The 24,622-nt window shown below is 35.5% G+C and overlaps 1 protein-coding gene across 4 annotated transcripts in view; it reads left to right on the top strand.

Annotated features, from left to right (window-relative positions):
* Positions 1–24,622, top strand: part of dip2bb (disco-interacting protein 2 homolog Bb) — a 39,695-nt gene that overhangs the window by 11,391 nt on the left and 3,682 nt on the right. The window contains exons 2-39 of one of the 4 annotated variants that reach the window (XM_058779322.1): positions 1,429–1,500; positions 1,913–2,080; positions 3,459–3,584; positions 4,372–4,638; positions 8,242–8,382; positions 8,666–8,683; positions 9,687–9,806; positions 9,891–10,088; positions 10,206–10,297; positions 11,160–11,270; positions 11,379–11,502; positions 11,605–11,714; positions 11,804–11,906; positions 12,030–12,094; positions 13,248–13,341; positions 13,419–13,538; positions 13,648–13,762; positions 13,847–13,986; positions 14,705–14,841; positions 14,987–15,067; positions 15,158–15,285; positions 15,385–15,499; positions 17,710–17,911; positions 18,035–18,147; positions 18,272–18,295; positions 18,428–18,508; positions 18,606–18,729; positions 20,244–20,365; positions 20,498–20,609; positions 21,750–21,859; positions 22,168–22,298; positions 22,462–22,630; positions 22,825–22,995; positions 23,163–23,224; positions 23,492–23,549; positions 23,626–23,700; positions 24,035–24,209; positions 24,474–24,597. In XM_058779322.1, coding sequence (XP_058635305.1) covers positions 1,429–1,500; positions 1,913–2,080; positions 3,459–3,584; positions 4,372–4,638; positions 8,242–8,382; positions 8,666–8,683; positions 9,687–9,806; positions 9,891–10,088; positions 10,206–10,297; positions 11,160–11,270; positions 11,379–11,502; positions 11,605–11,714; positions 11,804–11,906; positions 12,030–12,094; positions 13,248–13,341; positions 13,419–13,538; positions 13,648–13,762; positions 13,847–13,986; positions 14,705–14,841; positions 14,987–15,067; positions 15,158–15,285; positions 15,385–15,499; positions 17,710–17,911; positions 18,035–18,147; positions 18,272–18,295; positions 18,428–18,508; positions 18,606–18,729; positions 20,244–20,365; positions 20,498–20,609; positions 21,750–21,859; positions 22,168–22,298; positions 22,462–22,630; positions 22,825–22,995; positions 23,163–23,224; positions 23,492–23,549; positions 23,626–23,700; positions 24,035–24,209; positions 24,474–24,597 — 4,498 coding nt within the window. The remainder of the gene's footprint in view (positions 1–1,428; positions 1,501–1,912; positions 2,081–3,458; positions 3,585–4,371; positions 4,639–8,241; positions 8,383–8,665; positions 8,684–9,686; positions 9,807–9,890; positions 10,089–10,205; positions 10,298–11,159; positions 11,271–11,378; positions 11,503–11,604; positions 11,715–11,803; positions 11,907–12,029; positions 12,095–13,247; positions 13,342–13,418; positions 13,539–13,647; positions 13,763–13,846; positions 13,987–14,704; positions 14,842–14,986; positions 15,068–15,157; positions 15,286–15,384; positions 15,500–17,709; positions 17,912–18,034; positions 18,148–18,271; positions 18,296–18,427; positions 18,509–18,605; positions 18,730–20,243; positions 20,366–20,497; positions 20,610–21,749; positions 21,860–22,167; positions 22,299–22,461; positions 22,631–22,824; positions 22,996–23,162; positions 23,225–23,491; positions 23,550–23,625; positions 23,701–24,034; positions 24,210–24,473; positions 24,598–24,622) is intronic. The other 3 variants (XM_058779323.1, XM_058779324.1, XM_058779325.1) reach the window with 3 other exon arrangements.

Below are 24,622 nucleotides of genomic sequence, written 5' to 3'. Positions count from 1 at the left end.
CCACCTTAGGCCACCAATAAAACCTTCTAGTTTGCGGTTGACTTACAAGAGCGTATTGACTTGTCTTGAAAGTTGACATTCATTTACTGCAGTTCAAAACCACTCTTTCTGAATAACACTGAACATACACATACACACAGCCCCCTTCATAGCTACATGTGATAGAACAGTCTGGTGAAGCTAAAAATATCCCATGGTGCAGCTGGGTTCAGTCCTCATGCATTACTTATGGGAGTTGACTCTTCTTTCGCTGTTTTCTCTTTTTTTAATGTTGAAAATGCTTTCGAAAGAATGATTTGTTTAGTGGCCTGTTTCATGAATCTCTGCCGTTTACTGTCAGTGCTTAAGCGTATGGGCCAGTCTGATTTCTATGGGATTATAATGAAAATTTTTGTGTTATCTCTTTTGAAATCTTTCCCCTTCGGGGGATGTGTTGAAATGAGCCTGAGCTGCTCACGTATCATAACCAAAGCTCCCTCCATCCTGCATAATCCCACTAGATTACACATTCTGCTCTTTTTCACACTCACGAGCACACACATGAGTCCAGCACTAACTCACTCAAATCAGCTTGGCTGTTAGAGTGTAAGATGGTGATGATCTTTGAGGATTTGGGTGTTTGGGTTTCTCTAAACCAGTGTTTCCAAACCTCCTCCATCAACAGCTAAAATGTGTTCCTATGAAATCGTATTTTACCCGATATTATTTAGCATTATCATTATTAATAATCTGCTACTACAGTGCCAATGCCTATACCCTACTGTTGAACAGTTTTTGTTTTCTTATGTTCGACCAGGCTGGATTTATTTGATCATATATACAGTAAAAATGATAATGATCATTTCTTTTGGAATACTTTGATGAATTAAGTTCAAAAGAACAGCATTTATTACAAATATAAATATTTTGTAACTTTGTAAATGCTGTCACTTTTGATCAATTTAATGCATCCATGTTGAGTAGTATTAGTATATATATATATATATATATATATATACAAAACCACAGTTATTTTAATATGTTGACAATCATTTACAATTTTATTTTAATTCATAATTTCTGTTTAACAATGCAAAATTACTTAATTTATAAAAATTACTTACATTAATTTCTTACACTGGGTTACAAAAGAAATGCACTGACCCCACAATAGTGTTTTGATAATTAAGCTGTAAATAAATTAGCTTTAGGTGTTTTTTGTTACCTTTTTTAAAACAAATGCCACTTGATTTCATTTTTTTGTGATCTAATGTAGTCATGTTTTGTATTTGAACTGTATACAAACTTTTTGGAAGGCGACCTCATGTTGAATATTATTCTGTTTTTGTCCAATCAAAATCTGTCGACGTTCAACCAAAAATGTATCTCAAATTTTAATGTTGAATTTATGCTGTTTATGTTTTTAATCATGTTATCTCTCTTTTTTAGGTGACATCACACAAAAAGGATACGAGAAGAAGAGGGCCAAAGTTTTAGCACCCTACTTGACACAAACACAAAGTAAGAACTACAGAAATATCTCTGCTTATGCCCCCTCTTCCCTCCATCTCCTTTTCTGCCATATTATCTCTCTCTCCTTGTTTTTCTCAGTAGTCCACTGACTCATATGATAATGTGGTTATGAAACATCTTCTCAGGCTGTTCCTCTTGAGGTTGGAGGGTTCCATCTAGAGTCCCTCTGCACTGCCCTCTACTGTTCATGTATTGGACTGCAGCATGAATTGCTCTTATTTTATTGATGCAAGATATGTTGGATTTGTTGGGCTGATTTGTCTTTTTTATGCTGGAGAGATATGAGATGAAAACCAAAGCTTTTCACATCTACTTCACATTCATATCTTCCATTTTCTGTAATCATTGACTGCATCTGCTAGTTTGCATGAAGTTCACTGTCTCTTCATTGTCTCTACAGATTTAGCTCCGCCTCCGGCCTATGATGCACAGTCTCCTGGTCCAAGCTCCGCCTCTGCACCTGCACCTGAACCTGGCCCTTCGAACTCGTCCTCCTCCTCTTCTCGCCACCGGCGCACACGGCGTCCACACCGGAGCAGTGGGACGAGAGATGAACGCTACAGATCAGGTTAGAACAGCCTGACAACATACACATCGTTTTCTATTTCATTTTCATTTTATCAGCCATTATAGTGTGAGCCAGTTCATCTTGTGTAAATTCAAAGGTGATGTTTTTGCCTTTAGCGCCACTGAACAAAAAAAACAATTAATTTTTTCAGGTCTTATAGAGGCTGAGAAATGTTTTGCCTCTAACGGTTCTAAGCAAAATAGCAAAAATAAAATAGCCCTTTATCTTGGAAAAAAAAAACATTTGCTGATTTGATGTTGAGTTCAAAAATATGTATAAAAAACCTTTCCATCAAGTGCTTTTTTTTTCTTTTCACAAAAGAATATGTCGTCAAAAGTCAAACGTTTTAGTGACAAATAGAAGTATTCAAAATATATCACATATACTGCAAAGGAGTGGAGAAATATGTTAAAGAACTTTACATAAGCACAAGTTCATAACAAGATTTCCTTGACATGGTTGTTGAAAGCAAAGAGCTACAAAATGCATCATATTTTGTGAGAAAGTGTGACATGCTAGAGCAAAAGAGAAGCAGCACTGCAAAATTAGAAAGAAAGTAGTATTTGATTTCATTCAGAAAATATGATGTACAGCAGTGTAATGATATACAGCTCCTGGCTTACTTAGAAACTCACTCATATGGGTTACTTATAGTGATCTCTGAACATTAAAAAGTATTTCAACATTGAACAAATGACACACTTCACCTTTAAAACACAGAACCCCAGTTTGCAAGCTGTGTATAGACTGGTCTTTACTTAAGATTTATGGGTTTTGAGGTTTACAGAGAGTCTGCAGATTGTAATATTTGCCTGTTCTCTGACCACATCCTTGTAAGAACTGTTTAGTCATCTGCCATGGCAGTCATACATGGACAAAATGGATGCCTAGATTAAATGTGTCATTGTGGATTTCTGGTGCTTTGCGGCAATTGCAAGATGGCAGCTTGCTTATTTGATTGTAGGTTGCTTGTTCAGTTGCTCGCCACAGATGTGATTATAAATTTTACTGTCCTACTGTTGTCAGAAAGCACTTTCATCAGTTCTGTGGATTCATTCAGTTGATTTCACTGCATAATTTATGTTCAGGGCCTTGTTATGTAAGCATTACCAAAACTCTGATGGGCGACTACTGTCGGTTAAGAAGCTTTGCTGATATACAAATGTTACTGATTTATATCAAGGTACAGAAAGCAAGTTAATGAGATTCCAATCATTCTTGTACTCTGGAGCAAAGCATTTAACCCCTGGATGTTCAAGGTTGATTGTACCTGTCAATTTGAAGAAAACCAAACATCTGTTAACATCTCACTAAGTGCAGAGGTCCAAGGAAAAAAAAAAGGCCTGTTACTAGTTTTTTCTTTTTCTTTTTGTCTCAGATATCCACACTGAGGCAGTTCAGGCAGCGTTGGCCAAGCATAAAGAGGAAAAGATGGCACTGCCCATGCCAACCAAACGTCGGTCCGCATATGTACAGTCACCAATTGACAACTGCTCCCCACCAGGTAATATGCAAGCACCAAATGAACCATTACACTAACATAGTAGAGAGCTAGAGAAGAATATCTCACGTAAACTTACAGAACCATACCACATATAGTAAGGACATACAGTATATCATCATATAGTTAGTAGTATAGCTAGATCAAGATCTTACACTTTTCCTTTTTAAAATGGCAATTTTTCAGTGAAACTCTGATAGCGTTAAATCCTTATCCTTATGTATTTTATTTGATGATAATGTAGTCAATATTAGATGAGTTAGATCAGTTATACAATTTGCATTTCATGTTGTATTTTTCAATTTGGAACATTTAGTCATTTACTACTTTTAAATTAAATAATTTTTATATCTAATCTTATAAATAGTTTTAATTTAAGGAACTTTTATTTGAACATATAATTAGAGTTAATTGAATTTGTTAATATTAATATAGATTTATAATACATATGGATATTAAGGAATAAACCTAAAACTAATTACATTTAAATATTTTATTATTATTATTATTATTATTATATATAAATCTATTTATTATAAATATATATTTACTATCCATTAATGTATTTAAAATATATGTTTAGCATAACTTTTGTTTTTGCTGTGGTGTTAAAATTTGTAGCAAAATTTATGACATTTTATTGTGACCCACATTTACTATTCTTAGGAAAAAAATAATAATACAAAAAGGCTTAAGTAGTTCTTAGCATTATACTTATTCTATAATTCTCTTCCTTGTCTTTTAATTTATTTTCGTCTAAATTATGTCTTTCTCTCGCTCTCTCTGCCAGACTCCTCCTCTTCCTCTGATGATGAGGCCGTGTCGAGTGAAAGTGCAGGTCCTCAGCAGTCTCCAGACACCTGGATTAATAGCTCTCTGCACGGCTCCTCCACCTCCTCCTCTGCCTCCTCCACTCTCTCCCATGGGGAGTCTCGGCCCACCCAGGCTCCTCAGCCTCAGTCTCAGCAGGTCCCGCCTCCACCCGCACCTGCCCACCCGCCCCACTCCCACTCCCAGCCCTCAGCCCTGGCAGAGGCCTTTGCTCAGGCACGCATCGGTGAGTCACAGTTACCCCACACTCTTTTTGCCATCGTTTATACACTTTAGATTTTTTATTTGCATCATTTGGTTTTGAGTTTTAATTTGAGCTGTTTTTGCAATGTGCTTTCGTTGCTTTATTATTTCTAAATTGTTTGTCTTTTATGTTTTCTTTTGCCAAATGTTTATTTTCTGTTCATTTATATCCTTCATGACTGTCAGTGAGAAGAATAGGAAGAGGTAAAATTGAGTGTTAGCAGTCTTCCACCTTTCCTTGTGTTTGTGAAATTTGTTGTGATTTATGAATATTATCTGCCCCTCCACATGCCCCACCCTTAAGCCTCTGCTCTACCTGTGTGTGTTTAAAGCCTATGAATGATAGTCTGACCATAAGGAAAAATTAATAAAGCGGGTGAACTTGTTATGTGGTTCAGGACTGATCATCCATATCTTAATACACACTTGATCTCATGCTGTCTTCATTCAGTGAGTGTGATTTTCCTGCAAATAATGTACCTTGAGTGTGTGTGAAATGCAGACCATACGTTTAGACAGTCTGTATACTATGTCCTTAGACTAGAAAATCTACCAATAATCAACTGAGAATGTATAGACAACATGAAACGGCATTCACACCCTTGCAAAAACTGTTAATTTGCATCAGACCTGAAATGGAATATTCAGTAGGCTGATATTATTGGTTAATGTTATTTTTCTCCACCCACACAGCCTTAGCCCACAGATGCAGAGAAAGTTAATCCATTTTGGTGAAAGATTATGAAAACAATGATGTACGATGATTATGATACACAATAAACCACAGACAGTTATGTAAGAGATAATGTACAGACAGTAGGTAAGATAAACCCTGACAGGGTGATCAATATTGTAGCACCCTGAAGAGGTTTATTTCGGGATAACAAGCGACTCACTTTACATTATCTCACGATAAAGATGTACATTACTCAGCTACATAACATGAAAAATATCGTGAAATATTGATTTGTGATTAAATGACTTTATAATGTGAGAAGAAAGAGACACTACCATTCTAAAGGTTGGGTTTTTGAAAGAGGCCTTTTATGCTTACCAAGACTGCATTTATTTGATCAAAAATAAAAAACGTAATATTGTGAAATATTAAAGATTTTTTCCATATATTTTTAAAAATGGTATTTACTCCTATAATGACAAAGTGAATTATTAAATTTGTTTTTACATTTGATATTATTATCAATGTTAAAAACAGTTGTGCTGCTTAATATTTTTGTGGAAACCATGATACACATTTTTTCAGGATTCTTTGATGAAGAGAAAGTCCGGTCCCACTTTATATTAGGTGGCCTTAACTACTGTGTACTTACATTTAAATTAATCATTTGGTACAATGCACTTATTGTGTACATACATGGTTTTACATTGTACCTATATTTTAAAAAATACCTATATGTAGTTACATCTGTAATTAATTTCTGTAATTACATTTATAATTACACTGTTGACCCATCCCTTACAACTTAACCCACCCTTAAACCTATCCAAACCACCAAACCTGTACCTAACCTTACCCGTATCCCACCTCAATAGCAGCAATAGTGTTTTGCAATACAATATGACCACAATAAGTACATTGTACTTATTTTTTGATGCAAGTACATAGTAGTTAAGGCCACCTAATATAAAGTGTGACCGAAAGTCCAAAAGAACAGCATTTATTTATTTTACTTTGTTTATTTTAATTTACTTTTAACAATATGAAAGTCTTTACTGTCACTGTTGAACAAGTTAACCCTTGTGCGTACTTCGGGGTCTTTTTGACCCGCAAATGACGTTTGCTAAATTTAAAAAAAAATTTCTCTTTGTCCAAATGGCATGAGACTTTGTACGGTGGTCAACACTTTCTAGATCTACAAATAAAAAAAAAAATTGGAATGATTTCTTGATTTTATGCTAGTGTGAAAAAAAAAAGACACTTATGGTCTTTGGGGTCTCTAGAGACCCCAGGCACCAAACATAATTTTGTAACAAAATAATTGTTTTTTTTAAACAAATATAATTTTACTCTGTTTATTAATGTTTTTACTCCACATTTGTGTAGTTTTTGGAGGATTTATGATATATTTTAAATTTATATAAATAAATTAAAATATATGTTTTATATAGGTCTTTATACAAAAAACAGATTTTTATGTAAAATTCACTTTATAAAAGACCCACATTTCTAACTTTCATTCATGGGGATAACATGGATCATTTGACATGGTTTATTGTAAAATTTTTGCCCATCTTTTGGAAATTGCACTTTCAAAAGTAAAAAATTATCATTTTTACCAGTAGGTGGGTGCAGAGCTCCACTGTTTGCTATTTGAAAATACACACACACACACACACACACACACACACACACCACACACACACTTAAAATTATATGAAAAACAGATGATTGAAATAAATGATAAACTCTAAAGACTCCAACTTTTCTATTTATAACATCTTGTTCAGGTTTGATTCGAATCATAATGTAACATTATTGAAAAACTGATTTTTTCAGTTCTAAAAATGCAAAACTTTGACAAAAAGTCATTTTTATTGTTATAATTGTGATTTCATAATATGTAGATATGAATCCAACTAAAAAACTTGTGAAAAGATATCTTTCATTTGGTCAAATAGCAAAAAGCAAACAGTGGAGCTCTGCAGCCATCTACTGGTAAAAATGATGATTTTGTACTTTTGAAAGTGCAATTTCCAAAAGATGGGCATAAAATTTACACTAAACCATGTCAAATGATCCATGTTATCCCCATGAATGAAAGTTAGAAATGTGGGTCTTTTATAAAATTAATTTTACATAAAAAGCTGTTTTTTGTATAAAAACCTATATAAAAAAATATTTTTAAATTTATTTATATAAATTTAAACAATATCATAAATCCTCCAAAAACTACACAAATGTGGAGTAAAAACATTAATAAACAGAGTAAAATTACATTTGTTTAAAAAGTATATATATTTTGTTACAAAATTAAATTGTTTTGCTTGGGGTCTCTAGAGACCCCAAAGACCATGAGTGCACAACCCAAATTGAAGACCGCACAAGTTAATGCATCCTCGATGAATGAAAGTGTTAAATTCTTTTAAATAAAATCTTAATGACCCAAACCTTTGAACAGTAGTTTACTATATGTAGGAAATTGGTGTCACTTACACAGTTTAAATGACATTATATACAATTATTTGAATGTTAGATAAATCAAAATAAAGTATTCTAGAGATACTATAAATAAAGTAAATAGGGGCTGTTTGATTTCATGTTGTCTCTAAAATATCTTTGGGCTTATCGCCAGTTTAAGTAAATCAAGGAAACGTGTACTGAAACCAGTACTGAATGCAAATAGTTTTACACACACTCTTAAGAGAATTATTGTTGTATTGAAAAAAAGTGATACAAACATGATTCTGATAAGTTTGCCTCTTTGTTTTCCACGTAAGAAAGAAAGCCATGCAGGTTTGGGGGGACAAAGTAATTAGAAATGAATGTTTCATTTTGGGTAAATATGATTTCTTTAAAACTTTTAGCTGGGCTGTGTATGAGTGAGTAATATGTGTTATTTTGTACCAGATCCGGTAGGAGGAGTCGGACCCCCTGATGTGCCATCCCAAGCTCAGGCCAGAGGCTCTCGTGTAGATCTGCCTGCCAATGCCGTGGTGCGAGGCATGAGTCGAGGCCAGAGCCGGTCCAGCATGATGGAGACAGCAGACGGTACTGAGAGTGTGTGTGTGGAGGGGAAAAAAAGAGTAATAGAGAAACACTTATTTGTAGTGTGCTACATTAGACATACATACTCTCAAAATGTATGTCAACCTTTAAGCGCCTTTTCATAACTTTCTTTTCATTCCTCTCAGAGCTTTGTGTTAACATCTCAGTAGGGACATTTCAATAAGTCTTTATGAATGCTGTGTTTGATTGCTTCATTAATCACATCCCGTTTCTTTTTTCTTTTCCACCTTTTATCCACTTGTGTCATGTTGCTTTTCTCTGTCAGTGAGAAGAGTAGGCAGAGGTAATAATTAGTCATAATTAGACATGTCCTGTAGGTTGACTTTAAAACTGTGTGTTTGTGCTTGTGTACTATATATGTGTTACACAGAGGAAATGTGAACCCAAGTGAAACCCTGCACTTCTTTAGGAAAATAAATAAACAATCGTAGATAAGTCATCCCTGCATCTCTGCGTACATGTGGTTCTGATCAAGGCTGCTTTGCAAGTGAACTAGTATGATATTTAAAGGAATAGTGTAAATTCTTCCAGTATTTACTCACCTAAAAATCCCCATAAATGTTTTATAAAACAATTTCTTACAACTTTTGTACTATACTACAAAGTCCTTTAGTATTTTTGTATAGAAAAAATACAAAAATATCTCAGTACAAAAAATGTGAGAATACACTACCTTTCAAAAGTTTGGGTTTAGCAAAAATTTATTTTAATGTTTTAAAGGCTCACCCTGTTTTAACTTATTTGATAAAATATACAGTAGAACAGTGATATTGTGAAATATTATTACAATTCAAAATAACTGTATTCTATATATATATATATATATATATATATATATATATATATATATAATACAATGTAATTTATTCCTGTGAAGACAAAACTGAATTTTCAGCAGTCATAACTCACACGATCACACAATCACTGTAAAACTCTTTATTATTACAATTTAATGCGTCTTTGCTGAAAAAAGTATTCACTTTCTCCCAAAAAATAAAACATTTACTGAACCCAAACTTTGGAATGGTGGTGTATATAATTTTACATGTATTGTTTTTATATTTAATTTGATCTGTAAGTCATTGTATATCTTGCATCTTTGGACCAGAACTGGTGATACAGTTGTAGGAGAGTGTAATAGATGTATATACATTCACACATATGCTTTAGTCATGATTTACAAATTCCCAGGTCAGTTGAAAGTGCGCGTGAGTGTGCGCGTGAGTGTGTGTGTGTGTTTGTTCGTCTGTCTCATCCCACCCTGCCTGACCCCAATCCTGGTGTAGGTGTTCCAGTGTCCAGTCGTGTATCCACAAAGATTCAGCAGCTGCTAAACACACTAAAACGACCCAAACGCCCACCACTCAGTGAGTTCTTCACGGATGACCAAGAGGAGATTGTAGAAGGTAGGTTAATGAATTCAGAAAACATCAAACACACTCTGAAAGAAAGCTGCAGTAATGTGGATCAGCGTATTTCTTCTTCCACAGTTCCTCAGGCAGATCCTAACACCCCGAAGCCAGAAGGCCGGCAGATAATCCCGGTGAAGGGGGAGCCGTTGGGTGTGGTCAGTAACTGGCCTCCTGCTCTTCAGGCAGCATTAGCTCGATGGGGTGCCACACAAGGCAAGAGCCCTGCCCTCACAGCTCTGGATATCACTGGAAAACCACTTTATACACTTACGTATGGTAAGACTGAGCAAGGTCACCTGCAAAACACTTACCTTGATTGAAAGCAGATGCTGGAATTAGCAAGAAAGGTCTAAGGGCTTTAAAATCTGAGTGATTGGTGTGTGTGATTGACAGGGAAACTGTGGAGTCGTAGTGTAAAGCTGGCCTACACTCTCCTCAACAAGCTGGGAACCAAAAATGAGCAGATCCTCAAACCAGGAGACCGGGTAAAAAAAAAAAAGAAATAGTTTAGTAATATAATTTAGATGTTTGCATACCTTTTTTTTTAAGTTTGTGCACTTAAACCAATGTTATTTTAGGATTATTTATATGCTACTATAGTATTTATTGATCTAATAAATTACCTTTTATTTTTCTATTTTAAGTTTTCACTTTAATTTTAGTATTTTTTTATGTGTTGTAGTATTTACATTTTATTAGTTTATTTAATATTTCCATTTAGCCTTACTTTATTTTTATTTAAATTTAAAACTTAATTTTATGTTAGTAGCCATAATATTAAGGAATATGTAACATAAATGTCTAATATTTATATTTTATTTTATTTCAGCTTTATTTAAATTAACATTTATTAATGTGGGTTTAGTTTTAGTTTTCTGATTCCTCTTGCAGCCAAAAAGGACTGAATTTGCTGTGGCTTTTCTCAAAAATTCGTTTCATGTTGTTTTGTAGTGAAAACCCAGCAATAATCATGATGTAATTAGTGTCAGTGACAGTAATAGTACAATTACTTTTCAAATACCTTTTCAAGTTTTTAAAATTTAAAAATGATATTGTCTGTTGTGTAATATTGCTTTTGCATTATCGCATTGCTAGTATTGCATTCCCACTCTCAGGTTACCATTTCTTTGTGGGAAAATTGTGGAAATAAGTGGAATATTCAAGTTGCTGCAAATAATGCGGTATTTGCTTTATTTTGGATTAAATTCTGCAATCACAGAATCGTGAAATCTTGGAGGGACTAGCTATGAGCAGCATATATTGTAAGAAGTAACGTTATTAAAAAAAAAAAAAAATGCTGCTATTTCACTTCAATTATTTGTAAGCAATGTCTCTTTATTGATCCAGGTGGCGTTGGTGTATCCAAACAGTGACCCTGGTATGTTCTGGGTTGCGTTTTATGGCTGTTTGTTGGCTGAAGTCATTCCTGTGCCCATAGAGGTTCCACTATCCCGAAAGGTAGTCACATGTTTACCAATAATATATTATACATAGCTTTCAAATCTAAATAGAGTGCCAGCAGTTCATACTGGTATTGTGGTTGAAATCATTTCTATGTGTTTTCAGGATGCTGGGAGCAGCCAGGTTGGTTTTTTGTTAGGTAGCTGTGGGGTGGGTTTGGCTTTGACCAGTGAGGTCTGTTTGAAGGGTTTACCCAAGACCCCCACTGGAGAAATATTGCAGTTTAAAGGTCAGAGACTTCACATGCAAATTAATGATCCATTTCCTTTCAAAAGCCAGTCAGTGATAGTAATTTTTATAACGGATCTAATACTAGTTGGGTTTCTGACAGGCTGGCCCAGGTTAAAGTGGGTGGTGACGGACTCCAAATACCTCACAAAGCCTTCGAAAGACTGGCAGCCTCACATACCAACAGCAAACACAGACACAGCATACATAGAGGTAAGATCATGTGCATGCTTTATGTGTTTCTGTGTGTGTATGTTTGTTGAATTGATGTAACTATTCTTCTCTCTTTTTCTTTCATGCAGTATAAGGCCAGTAAGGAGGGCACAGTGATGGGTGTTGCGGTTTCAAAAGTTGCCATGTTAACACATTGCCAGGCTCTCACTCAGGCCTGTAACTACTGTGAGGGTGAGTGATGCTGTTGCTATGGAAACACCATCCTTTTGTTGCAGCTATACTAAACCAAAAAACTAGCTATGCAGTTTTATGCCCTGCTCGTTTGGAGATGTAATGGAGTATGTCTGCATTCAGGTGAAACGCTGGTTAATGTTTTGGACTTTAAGAAGGACATGGGTTTGTGGCATGGAGTTCTCACGGTGAGTGAAAAAAATGTCTCATCAATGCTGTTACTACAGATTTTTTCATAATCAAGGTGTGATGCAATAACTGAAACTGGTGAGATTATAATTGGATGAATTCCCTAACCCTCACCTAGAAGAAATACCTGTGTCATATTTCAACACCCCCCACCCCCAGCCAAAAAGTGTAATATAATATAATATGTATGTGTGTATTTTTTTAAAATTATTATTTTTGTTATGTTAGTCCGTCACTGATTCTAAATTAAATTACAGAAATTGTAATTAGTAATGTAGTCCGTTACATTACACATTTTAGGTAATATAATCAGACCACGTTTTGATTCATTTTAGATTACTTTTACACTTTTAATATTGTACAGTATTCATATTAAAATGCCAAGAAAATTATAAATATATTCCATTTGATGTTATTAACAACATAAAGTCAATTAAGCTTTACATTATTTCAAGGTTTCCCAAAGTGGTATTCGTGAAGGAACTGCAGGGGGGTTTGTGAGTTTAATGAAAAGCTAATAATGAATTAAGTCATGAAAATGTATAATAAACATAAATAATTTTAATTAGATAATCAACTGAAATATGACACTTACTAAAAAATGAAATATTTTGTTTATCTGCATGTCATGTAGGTGTTTTAGAAAGGAAAATTTAAAAGATTTTTAAATCTATTATTGCTATTGTGTAAAATATGTAATCAAGTAATCAATAAAAATGTAACTGTAGTCTGATTGCAAGTATTTTAGTACTTAAAAGGACTTAATTTTTGGAATCTAACTATGTAATCCAGATTACATGTAGTCAGTTACTACCCAACTCTGTGTATATATATATATATATATATATATATATGTGTGTGTGTGTGTGTGTATGTGAATATATTATCATTACTGTAATTATCATTCAATTCATTAATTATCATTACTGATATATATATATATATATATATATGTGTGTGTGTGTGTGTATATTTCAGTAATGATAATTAGATTATTGAAAATTAGGCAATGTCATAATGCAAAAAAAAAAAATAAATAAAATGTTATGATCCTAAAATAGATTTCTTTTTTCTTTTTTTTCCATTTTAGAGTGCAATTTGACCTTGGCCATGTTTGAGGCATTCGACCAATAATATCTGTGTGTATTTCAGAGTGTGATGAACCGAATCCACACCATCAGTGTTCCATATGCAGTAATGAAAGCTTGTCCACTTTCCTGGGTTCAGAGAGTTCACATACACAAAGGTACAGCAAACACAAAACCAAATGTATGTCTGTCATCTACACACGTGTTTTGATATGAAAAACCTCTGTTTCTATAGCACGGGTTGCCCTGGTGAAGTGTCGTGACCTGCATTGGGCGATGATGGCTCACAGAGATCAGAGAGACACCAGTCTGGCCTCGTTGCGCATGCTAATTGTTGCTGACGGAGCCAATCCTTGTGAGTTACACTATCAGACTTCCTGCAGAGACTCCATGGGAGATGATGTTCATTTAATATTCATATTCAACAATTTGACTCTCTGTATCTCCATCTCTTTCTGATTTAGGGTCGGTTTCATCATGTGATGCCTTTTTAAACGTATTCCAGGCTCATGGTTTGAAGCCAGAGGTCATTTGCCCGTGTGCTACATCACCTGAGGCCATGACGGTTGCCATACGGAGGTATATCATTCTTTTGACGAACTGAAGGGATCCCTGTTTAAAAGCACTAGCTATTTGTTTCCTGATCGTTAAATGTTTCTCCAGGCCTGGGGTCCCGGGTGCTCCTCTTCCAGCAAGAGCTGTCCTGTCCATGACTGGGCTGAGCCATGGGGTCATCAGGGTCAACACTGAAGACAAAAACTCTGCTCTCACCGTCCAAGATGTGGGACACGTCATGCCTGGAGGTGTGTGTGTGCTACTAATGCTAATTTTATATACTACCGATCAAAAGTTTGGAATAATTACGATTTTAAAATGTTTCTTATGTTCACCAAGGATTTGGATAAAAATGCAGGAAAAACAGTCATGTTGTGAAATATTATTACAATTTAAAAGACCTGTTTTCTATTTTAATATATTTTAAAATGTAATTTATTGCTTATGGAAAAGCTGAATTTTCAGCAGCCATTACTCCAGTCTTCAGTGTCACATGATCCTTCAGAAATCATTCTAATATGCTGATTTGGTGCACACACTACTTATTATTGTCAGTGTTGAAAACAGTTTTTCCTGCTTAAATTTTTTGTAGAAACCATGATACACTAACATTCAAAAGTTTGGTCTATGTAAGATGTCTATGTAAAATAATATGTATAATATTTCACAGTATTACTGCTTTTACTGTGTTTTTGATTAATAAATGCAGAGATGTCTTTCAAAAACATAAAAAAAAAATAAAACAATTATTGAAAACTTGGTAGTGTCATTGAATCTTATGTGTGTGATTTGCATTGTCCACACATACAAAATATAATCATGGTATTACTGTAGGTTTATAGAGCTATGGTATCTCACTCACATTCCCTTCAGAGAAAAATACAGTTCATAATACCATGTTATCAAAGTTTAAATATATTTGTCAAGGACGTATGAAGTTAGCATGTGTGTTTATGTGCGTTTTAGCATTGATGTGCATTGTGAAACCGGATGGGCCGCCAATGCTGTGTAAGACGGATGAAATTGGAGAGATCGTCGTGAACTCTCGTGCTGGTGGCAACATGTACTACGGCCTGCATGGAGTCACTAAAAACACCTTTGAGGTATGACTATCAATTTAACACTCACATACACAGACAATGTTGCATCTTCGTACTGAATTACAGACCATAAATATATTTCTAATGGAATAATGCTGCAGTTTTGATGTGCATGTGAATTTTGTATTGTTTGTTTGAAATCTGGCAGGTGATCCCAGTCAATGCTAGTGGCACTCCTATTGGTGAAATCCCATTTGTGCGGTCAGGATTACTGGGGTTTGTTGGACCGGTAAGAATGTGAAAAAGGAAGACAAGAGAGGGACAGTGCATTTTTTTCATGTGAATAAAATCTGTTTTCCCCCCTCTCTTCCTTCAATAGGGTAGTTTGATATTTGTGGTGGGTAAGAATGAGGGCTTGCTAATGGTTAGTGGTCGTCGTCACAATGCTGATGATCTAGTAGCGACGGCACTAGCGGTGGAACCAGTCAAAACTGTGTACAGAGGAAGGTGAGGGTTCCAATTTGAATATGGAGAGAACAATGTAGTCTTAACATTTATTTTAATGAGAGAATATATTAATCTGAAGTGTATGTGTGTGTTTTGTAGGATTGCAGTGTTCTCAGTGACTGTGTTCTATGATGAGAGGATAGTGATCGTAGCAGAGCAGAGGCCTGATGCCAGTGAAGAAGACAGCTTTCAGTGGATGAGCCGGGTTCTACAGGTGCAGACAAATTTATAGCAGTAATTTTAAATTGATTGTTTTATACTTATACTTAGTCTGATCGGGCGTCCCGAGTTAGAAGCCCAGCTTGAGGACCTTTTCCGATCCCGCCCCATCTCTCTCTTCCACTTCACTTCCTGTTAGATCTAAACTGTCCTATTATAATTAATGCAAAAAGGCTAAAAATCAGATCTTCAAAAAAAAAAATATTCTGATCGGATGTAGCATGTTTATGCCATGGCACAAAAGGCAGTATACGTATACACACCTGTGATCGTACTGCCAATATGTGCTATCTTCTGGTGGAAAAATGGTTTGTAATGATTATTATTAAATATTGCTAATTATTTAATTAATATTTATGCTTATGTATTATCTAAAGGTATTTGTCATCAAAATCCATGTTGTTATTGTTAACTAAAACTAAAACGATTACAAATCATTTTCATTGATTGAAATAAAGCTGAAATAAAATAAAAACAGTTGTCTTGGCAACTAACTGAAATTAATAAAATTACTAAAAACTAATACTAAAATTACTAAACTAAAAATGACAAAAGCACATAACAAAATTATTGAAAGGGATAGTTCACCCAAAAATGAAAATTCTTCCATTAATTACTCACCCTCGTGTCGTTCCAAACCCGTAAATCCTGCGTTCATCTTCGGAACACAAATTAAGATATTTTTGATGAAATCCAAGAGCTTTCTGACTCTCCATAAACAGCAACACAACTGAAAGGTTCCCAGGCTCAGAAACGTAGTAAGGATATCAGTAAAACAGTCCATGGGACATCAGTGGTTACAGTAAACTGAAAATATAAAAATAAAAAGACAATTCAATGTAACGATTAACCGCGAGCCGGTTGAAAATCGATTCATATATGTAACGATTGAAATCGGTTGAGATGCTAAACAAATCGCGATTCAGTTAGGGGTAGGAGTTTATATGAATAGTCTGAGGGGAAATTACTGTCTTTAGAAAAGTTTAGATGGTATTTTTTCTTTTCACCTTGCCTCTAATGCGTATTATACTATGGGGCCGTTGAATGCTTGAATCTGATTGGCTAACGTTCTAAGGTGTGCAATTATTTTCAGGGAAACGCACGGCGAATGTAGTTCCAGGCAGCTCTTGACCGCATTACATGACCATATCACTTCGCCAAATTGCTTGAGTTATTTCTTACAGCAAAAAAAGCCAAACCCACAAAGACACTGGCAAAACAAATAAATATAGTAAACAAAAGGTTAAACGACAGATCGTGTCCATGTTTTTGCCACATAAGTACGTTTTATTATGTATGGAAAGCACATACTCTATCTCTCTATCTCTATCTCATTCAGCTCGTCTTCTGTTTCATTTCATGCAGATATTTTTTATGTATACAGTAGTTTCACAAAACTGAAGCCAGTTATACAAAAATTATACAAATCTAATTTAGATTAAAAACTGCTCATGTTGCATGTATGCAGCATCTTTATTTGGATCATGATTAAAATGCAGTGGTTGCCTCTAATTTAAAATGGAAAGAGCACAGACAAAGCCTTATTTTGTTTATATGAAGAGATTTATTTTATTTGTGTTACTTATTTATTTGATTTGGAGCTTGTTTTAAAATTTCAATTTAGTTTTGTTATTTACATTTACATTATATTTACATTGTTATTTAGCAGAGGCTTTTATCCAAAGCGACTTACAAATGAGGAGAATAAAAGCAATCAAAACCAACAAAAGAGCAATAATATGCTAAAGTGCTATATTAGTATATTATTATAGTGTTATATTTCAATTTCACAAAGAAATGTGCTGCATTTTGTCCAAGCAATAATAAAAGGACACATTTAATTTATTTGTCTTAAATCTCATTTTGTAAAAAATAAATAAAAATAAATTGTGAATCAAATCGTGAGTTGAGTGAATCGTTACATCCCTATTCAAAATATTTTTAATTTTTATGATAGTATATAAATAATACTAAAATAACACTGTTCCTTAATTAGCTTTATCTAGTTATGCAAATCAGGTTAACACATTTCCATTGACTATAGTTACATTTTAATTAAGGCAGTAAATTTAAACAGTGTCCTATTACTGCTTGCATAAATGTTAATTCATGTTTTAGTTTAACACAAAAAAGTTTGACTATCTTTTATATATGATGCATTTATTTGTTTGTTGGTGGTTTTTGTGTATTGTTTCACAACTGTAGGCAATTGACAGTATTCATCAGGTGGGATTGTATTGTCTTGCACTGGTTCCTGCCAACACCCTGCCCAAAACTCCCCTAGGGGGTATTCACATCTCAGACACCAAGCAACTCTTCCTGGAGGGAGCGCTGCACCCCTGCAACATCCTCATGTGCCCCCACACCTGCGTCACCAACATGCCCAAACCACGTCAAAAACAACCAGGTGTGTATGCAGGGGTTAAATAGAGATCTTAGAGGTGAGGGAACCATCAAATCTGGAGGTGAAAATCCGATGCATGTGATGTTTTTCTCAAAGTCTTCTTTCCTGTTAATATGTCTTTCATAGTTGGTGTTGGCCCTGCCTCCATCATGGTGGGTAATTTGGTTGCTGGGAAAAGAATTGCACAGGCTGCAGGCAGAGATCTGGGACTCATAGAGGACCAAGACCTGGTCAGGAAGGTAAACTGAGACTTATTGTGTATTGTGCCCATAAAACAGGAAGTAAATAATGCAAACAGTATAATTTGAAGCAGTTTATTTGAAATGCATTGTGTGGTATTTTAATGCTTTCGTATGGATGCAGCTGTGCATGTGGCCTACAATGATGGTAAGCATTGTGATCATTATGGGACAATCACATGCATGACAGGACTTTTGGCATGATACGATTATTTAATATTTTATTGATGTTATATGTTTGATGTTATTGATGACGAACTGTCTATCTTGTCTCTCTTAGCATCAGTTCCTTACAGAGGCTTTACAGTGGAGAGCTCAAACCGATCCTGACCATACACTTTATGTACTTTTGAATGCAAAGGTAAAAAAAATACTTATACACACAAAAAGTGGAAGGACTACACTTGATCAAATCTTTACTTAGAACGTCTGATTTGCTGTGCTCTCTCTCTGTCTAGGGAGTGGCAATATGTACAGCTACATGTGTTCAGCTTCATAAAAGAGCAGAGAAGATTGCAGCTGCTCTCATGGAGAGAAGTGGTATTAACATCGGAGAAAATGTGGTGCTTTTGTATCCACCAGGTAAAGCACATATACTTTGTCCTTTTATAGCTGTTAAAAAACTATATTGAGTAAACCACAAAAGACATGGTTAATTGAAGAAGATGTGAAGAAGATGTTTTCATATAGGTGCCTTAAAGGGGTCATGAACTGCCTTTGTTTTTAATTTTTTACTGTTTTATGAGGTCCACTTATAATGTTTTTAAGATTTTTACATCAAAAACATAATTTAGAAGTAATAGGCTATTTTCTGTCCTGTTTTTAACCCCCCTCATCAGAACACTCTGTTTGAATAGGCGTGGTGGATTGTAGACTTGGAAGTAAACGCCCACTGCTGTGATGGGCTAATAAGTTGTGTATATTTGACAGCATACATTCACTCCTCATAAATGAACACTGCTGTGATTTAGGTAAAAAATGCATAAACAACTCAATACATATCATACTATCTGTAATTAGAGAAAAAGCAATAGTGACCACATAATGAAAACAGTTATTGACACTTGTGTGTTGCGACATTACTGTCGGATTCAATATAGTCGGCATAGCATCGTCTTTTAGTTTAAAGTTTTGGAAAATCCTGCGTCGACTCGTGCCTCGTTTGTAAAGGAATCCGCGGTAAAATGAAGTGAACAAAGGACCGAGTTCTTACTGTCGTGGTCTGGATCTTCATTAAACATAAAGTTCATGCACTCTTTCCTAACGCTGGGATCAGAAGGAAGTCGATGCAAAGACTGTTTTTCCACAACTTGGTACTGCACAGCGTCTTGTTGTCTTTTTCATTTGGTTTCATAAAGAGTCATCTTTATCATTTGGTTTATTCACCTCTCTCTTTATTTACACTACATGCACAAATCGGTGGGCGGGGCTAAACAGGCAGTGATGTAGAAGCAGATGTTGATCTTCTTCTGCGGAGGCGGTGCTTATCCACACTATTACCTCATAGAGTGGCACATTCCAGAACTTGTCGTTTTGGCAGACTGGCTTAAATATTTGCTGCTTTTAGACTAACAAGAAAGTTTTGAGTTCTGAAACTCACAGGATGGTTTTATAGTACAATGACCTCTTATGTCAAAAGATCAAGGGAATGTTGGTTTCTCAGTTCATGACCCTAACCCTAAAGCAGCAAAAACAGTGTTATTGTAACTAAAACTATTAACATTTTAAATAAATAAATAAAGCTGAAATATAAATATTAGATTTTATAAATATTAGGTTATTAGAAAACTTCAACAAAATTAGAAATGACAAGATCTTGACAAGCAACTGAAATAATTTGAAGTGCTAAATTGCTAGAACTATAACTGAAAAAAATTAAAGCTAAATAGAAATATGAAAAAAAAATTAAAAACACAACAAAATTACTAAACCAAACTAAAAATTAAAATGAAAACTTAAAAAATAAGCATAAAAGCTAATTTAAAACATTAATTAATGTAAAATATTACAGAAAATGATCATTTAAAAAAAATAAAAAATTTTTTTTTACACAATTAAAAAATGTTGCCTTACATTTTAATTTTGTGTGTGTGCAGGTATAGATCTGATCGCAGCATTTTATGGCTGTTTGTATGCTGGTTGTATTCCTGTCACCGTGAGGCCTCCACACCCACAGAACCTCTCTGCCACTCTGCCCACTGTCCGCATGATCATTGATGTAAGTCTATGTGTTTGCTTCTGTTGAACACCTTGATTTGGTTGTGTTTTCTTTTAACTACTTGGTAGTGAAGGCTCTTCAGCTACCAAACTCTAACATTGTTCACTTGCATCTCTCTCCTGGTTTCCTCAGGTCAGCAAGGCTGCTTGCATTCTCACTACTCAGGTTTTAACGAAGATTCTCAGATCTAAAGAAGCAGCAGCTACAGTCAACATAAAAACATGGCCCATCATAATAGACACAGGTAACATACACACCAGTCAGTTTTCAATACAGCTGCTGTGCAGAACATACTGTACTTTGCTTGTATAATAATAGGTTCGAGTCATGATATGATATATGGGGCCAGTTTTACTAACAGCTTGCACCAAGGCGAAAACCGTCTTTTGGCGGTAAAATATTACTGTCAGGTTTTACTAAAGACGCACAGTTAAGAATTAACGGTCAAAAGGTGTGGACAGTTATTTTTGCACTTGACCTTATTAAATATGCATTTCTAAGAGTTTCCCTTTCAGACGCAAAATTTATGGGAGGAGAGAATTCAAATGAATCACATAACGCGTTTTACTAACGTTTGCGCTCATCAAATTACTGGCATTTGCGCCATTATTTAACGCCCAAAAAGCATGTGTTAAACTATTTTGTGCTTGAAATGGCTGCAATTATTGTTGCTAGGAAGAGGCACTGCAGAGAACAGAGAGCGCATGGTAGAAGGGAGAAGATTTTTCCACATGCATTCATTTATTTTGAATGCCAGAAGAACACATTATCCGAACATATCATTTGCCAAGCCATGTTATTTTTAATTTGCTTCAGGAAATAAAAGATGACTTCAAACCATCAACTAGGAGTCACACAGTATCAGGTCTATCAAAACTTCTTGCAACCCTTCATTTTTTGACCTGTGGCTTCTTTATTTCTTTATTCTTTATTTGCGACTATGCTAATTTTCGCAGTGCTTGGTATATTGCTTTGGTCGATATGTAAATTAGATGTTGCGTCTGTGTTCTTTCATTTGCGTGTTGTTAGTAAATCAACCGCAGAAATTTCCCCTCCCATTGGCGCTGTTTTGGAATTGGGCTCTCACACTAATTTGCCCTGTTTAGTAAAACTGGCCCATGATATGATATGATATGATACGATACGATACAATATGATATTATATGGTAATTTAGCATATACACTAGATCAGGATTTTCTCTTTCATTGAAACAACTTTTAGTTTTGTGCTTGACTAATAATAGACTCATCACCTTAATACAGTAAATTTAAGCACTTACAAGTCTCCATGTTACATAAAATAACAACGTTAACTAACATAAACTTCCCATCCAGTAACATGCATAGCAAGCAAGGTTAGAAATACATCCATAATTTTCCCCAGATGACTTGCCTCGCAAACGACCTCCCACAATCTACAAACCGCCCAATGCTGAGATGATCGCCTATCTGGATTTCAGTGTCTCAACCACAGGCATGCTGACAGGAGTGAAGGTGAGAGACCTTTCACATCATTTCAGTGGATGTGTTTCATAATTATCTTTAGCAGGGTCATTGAATAACTGACCAATCAGAGATGTTTCACCTTGGATGGGATGTTGTTAAATACACAGTGGTGTCCTAAAACATAAAACCACCAGAAAATGTTTCTATTTTGCAATTTTCTCATTTAAAATTGCAAAACCTTTCAGTTTATATAATATCTCTTGATTTTCAATGTTTTGGACCCCACTGTAGCAAATATCTCCCTCTTAGTTGTACTGTACATTTGAGACTCCCCTCTCTGATTGGCTGTCTATCAGATCTCTCATGCGGCGGTGAGTGCTCTCTGTCGCTCTATAAAGCTGCAGTGTGAGCTGTACTCCTCTCGCCAGATCACCATCTGCCTCGACCCCTACTGTGGACTTGGTTTTGTGCTCTGGTGCCTTGCGAGGTAACAGATGGATACACACAAACAGTCACATACAAATGACTCATACTAACATAAAAATGACTCACAGCTTTGTGTCATCTCATGCAATGGCTTGTTCTCTTCAGAATGGATATGAGTATGTTTTGAAGGTTTTATAAACCTGAAATGTGCCTGTCTTTTACAGTGTATATTCAGGTCATCAGTCCATCTTGATCCCTCCTATGGAGCTGGAGAGCTCGCTGACCCTGTGGCTGGGCACACTCAGTCAGTACCGCATCAGAGACACCTTCTGCTCCTATTCGGTCATGGAGCTCTGCACCAAGGGCCTAGGTGGACAGACAGACATGCTGAAGGTACGCTCACATGCATATTTACACATCATTAAAGGCATAGTTCATCCAAACAATTCTACCATCAATTGCTCACTTGTCGTTCCAAACCTGTATGGCTTTCTTTCATAAATCCATGGATTCAAAAGATCCATACAATCTTTTTTTTTTTATCTTCACATGTTCTTCTAATGTTCCTTGTGTCCATCTGACTTCAGGCACGTGGTGTGAACCTGTCATGTGTGAGGAGCTGTGTGGTGGTTGCTGAGGAGCGTCCACGCTTGGCTCTCACACATTCCTTCTCCAAGCTGTTCAAAGATATTGGACTCTCCATGCGGGCTGTCAGCACTGCTTTTGGGTCGCGAGTTAACCTGGCCATCTGCCTACAGGTGAATTATCTCTACAAATTGATTTTCCTTTGCACCTGCTGTAGGCAACGATATATACTCTTCTTACTGATCCATCATCTCTATGTTACCAATAAATGCATTGGTGGGAGGTTGTGGATATGTGATGTTAAGGATCTGTATGTTTGGTGGGTTTGTATTTTTCACAGGGTACCACAGGGCCAGACCCCTCAACTGTTTATGTGGACATGAAGTCCCTCCGGCATGACCGGTAAGATAAGGAAAAAGACATAAACACACACAAAATAAATAGTGTTTAAAAATTGAAGTGTGTTTTGTGTATTAAAATGTGTAAAATGTCACTTTCAGGCCAAAGGGAATTGTGTTTGGTGCCATTGAAATAGCAGAAATCACAAAAGTTTTAAATAGTGCAGAATTCTATCAATTATGAGACCAGGTTTTGTCTAACATGAAAAAAGCTCCAGAGCTGCTGGTTCTTCCACCACCCAACACTGACGATGGTATTTCTGTGTTGCAGGGTGAGGTTAGTAGAGCGAGGAGCGCCGCAGTCACTTCCTCTTGTGGAGTCTGGAACAGTAAGCACATTTCCACTGTTGGATCAAGCATAAATGAAACTGAAAATAGTGTTAATGCTTTTTCTCCCTCTTTTAGATTCTTCCTGGTGTGAGGGTGATCATAGTCAATCCAGAAACTAGAGGACCACTAGGGGACTCTCACCTGGGAGAGGTGTGTTTACATACGTTTCTTTAGCTTTGTGCTTTTTTTTTTTTTTTTTTTTAGTAAATGAACTACCTTATAACACACTTCTAATCATTCTAATATTAATTTATTTGTACACAAACAATCATAGGAGAGTCATTTTTGGAATACAGTGATTCCTTTGTCATTCTGAGGCTGATTTTTAAATAGTAATGAAAATAAAAATAATAATTTGGCTAATAATTTGAGAAATCTACAGTTTGACTGGAAATAATACAAGATAAGTGATATTTACCTGGATTTTTTCTTTTTCCGTCAAAATAGATTAAATTTCTTATCCAGTAACTTCTTTCTTTCCTAGATTTGGGTAAACAGTCCCCACAATGCAACTGGTTACTACACTATATACGGAGAGGAAAATCTGCAGGCTGACCACTTCAACACTAAGCTTAGTTTTGGAGATCCTCAAACGCTCTGGGCCAGAACTGGATACCTGGGCTTTGTCAAGAGAACTGAACTCACAGACTCCAGTGGAGGTGAGAGAGAAAAAAAATGGATGAATTAATGACAAAGTGCTCATGACAGATTGATAAGAGCGATATAGTGTATGTGGGATGCTAAAGTCTGAGACCACATTGAAGATCTGTTTTTTTTTTTTAATGCATACCAAAAAAAGTTTTTGAATTTTGAAAAATTAAAAAAAAGAAAAAAAAAGATGTAAAATTAATGAATATATTCCTAGATTCTGAACTGTTTATAGGTCACTAATGCATTTTTGTAAAAATGTTCTTGCTTGTTAGATCGTCATGACGCCTTGTTTGTGGTGGGCTCTCTGGATGAGACTTTAGAATTGAGAGGTTTGCGATATCATCCAATTGACATCGAGACCAGTGTATCACGTGCCCATCGCAGCATTGGTGAAAGGTAAAGTCTCAGCGTCACACTCTTT

Source organism: Onychostoma macrolepis, chromosome 06 (genome assembly GCF_012432095.1).
Source record: "Onychostoma macrolepis isolate SWU-2019 chromosome 06, ASM1243209v1, whole genome shotgun sequence".
Taxonomy (NCBI): Eukaryota; Metazoa; Chordata; class Actinopteri; order Cypriniformes; family Cyprinidae; genus Onychostoma; species Onychostoma macrolepis.
This window is presented reverse-complemented; position numbering and strand designations above follow the sequence as displayed.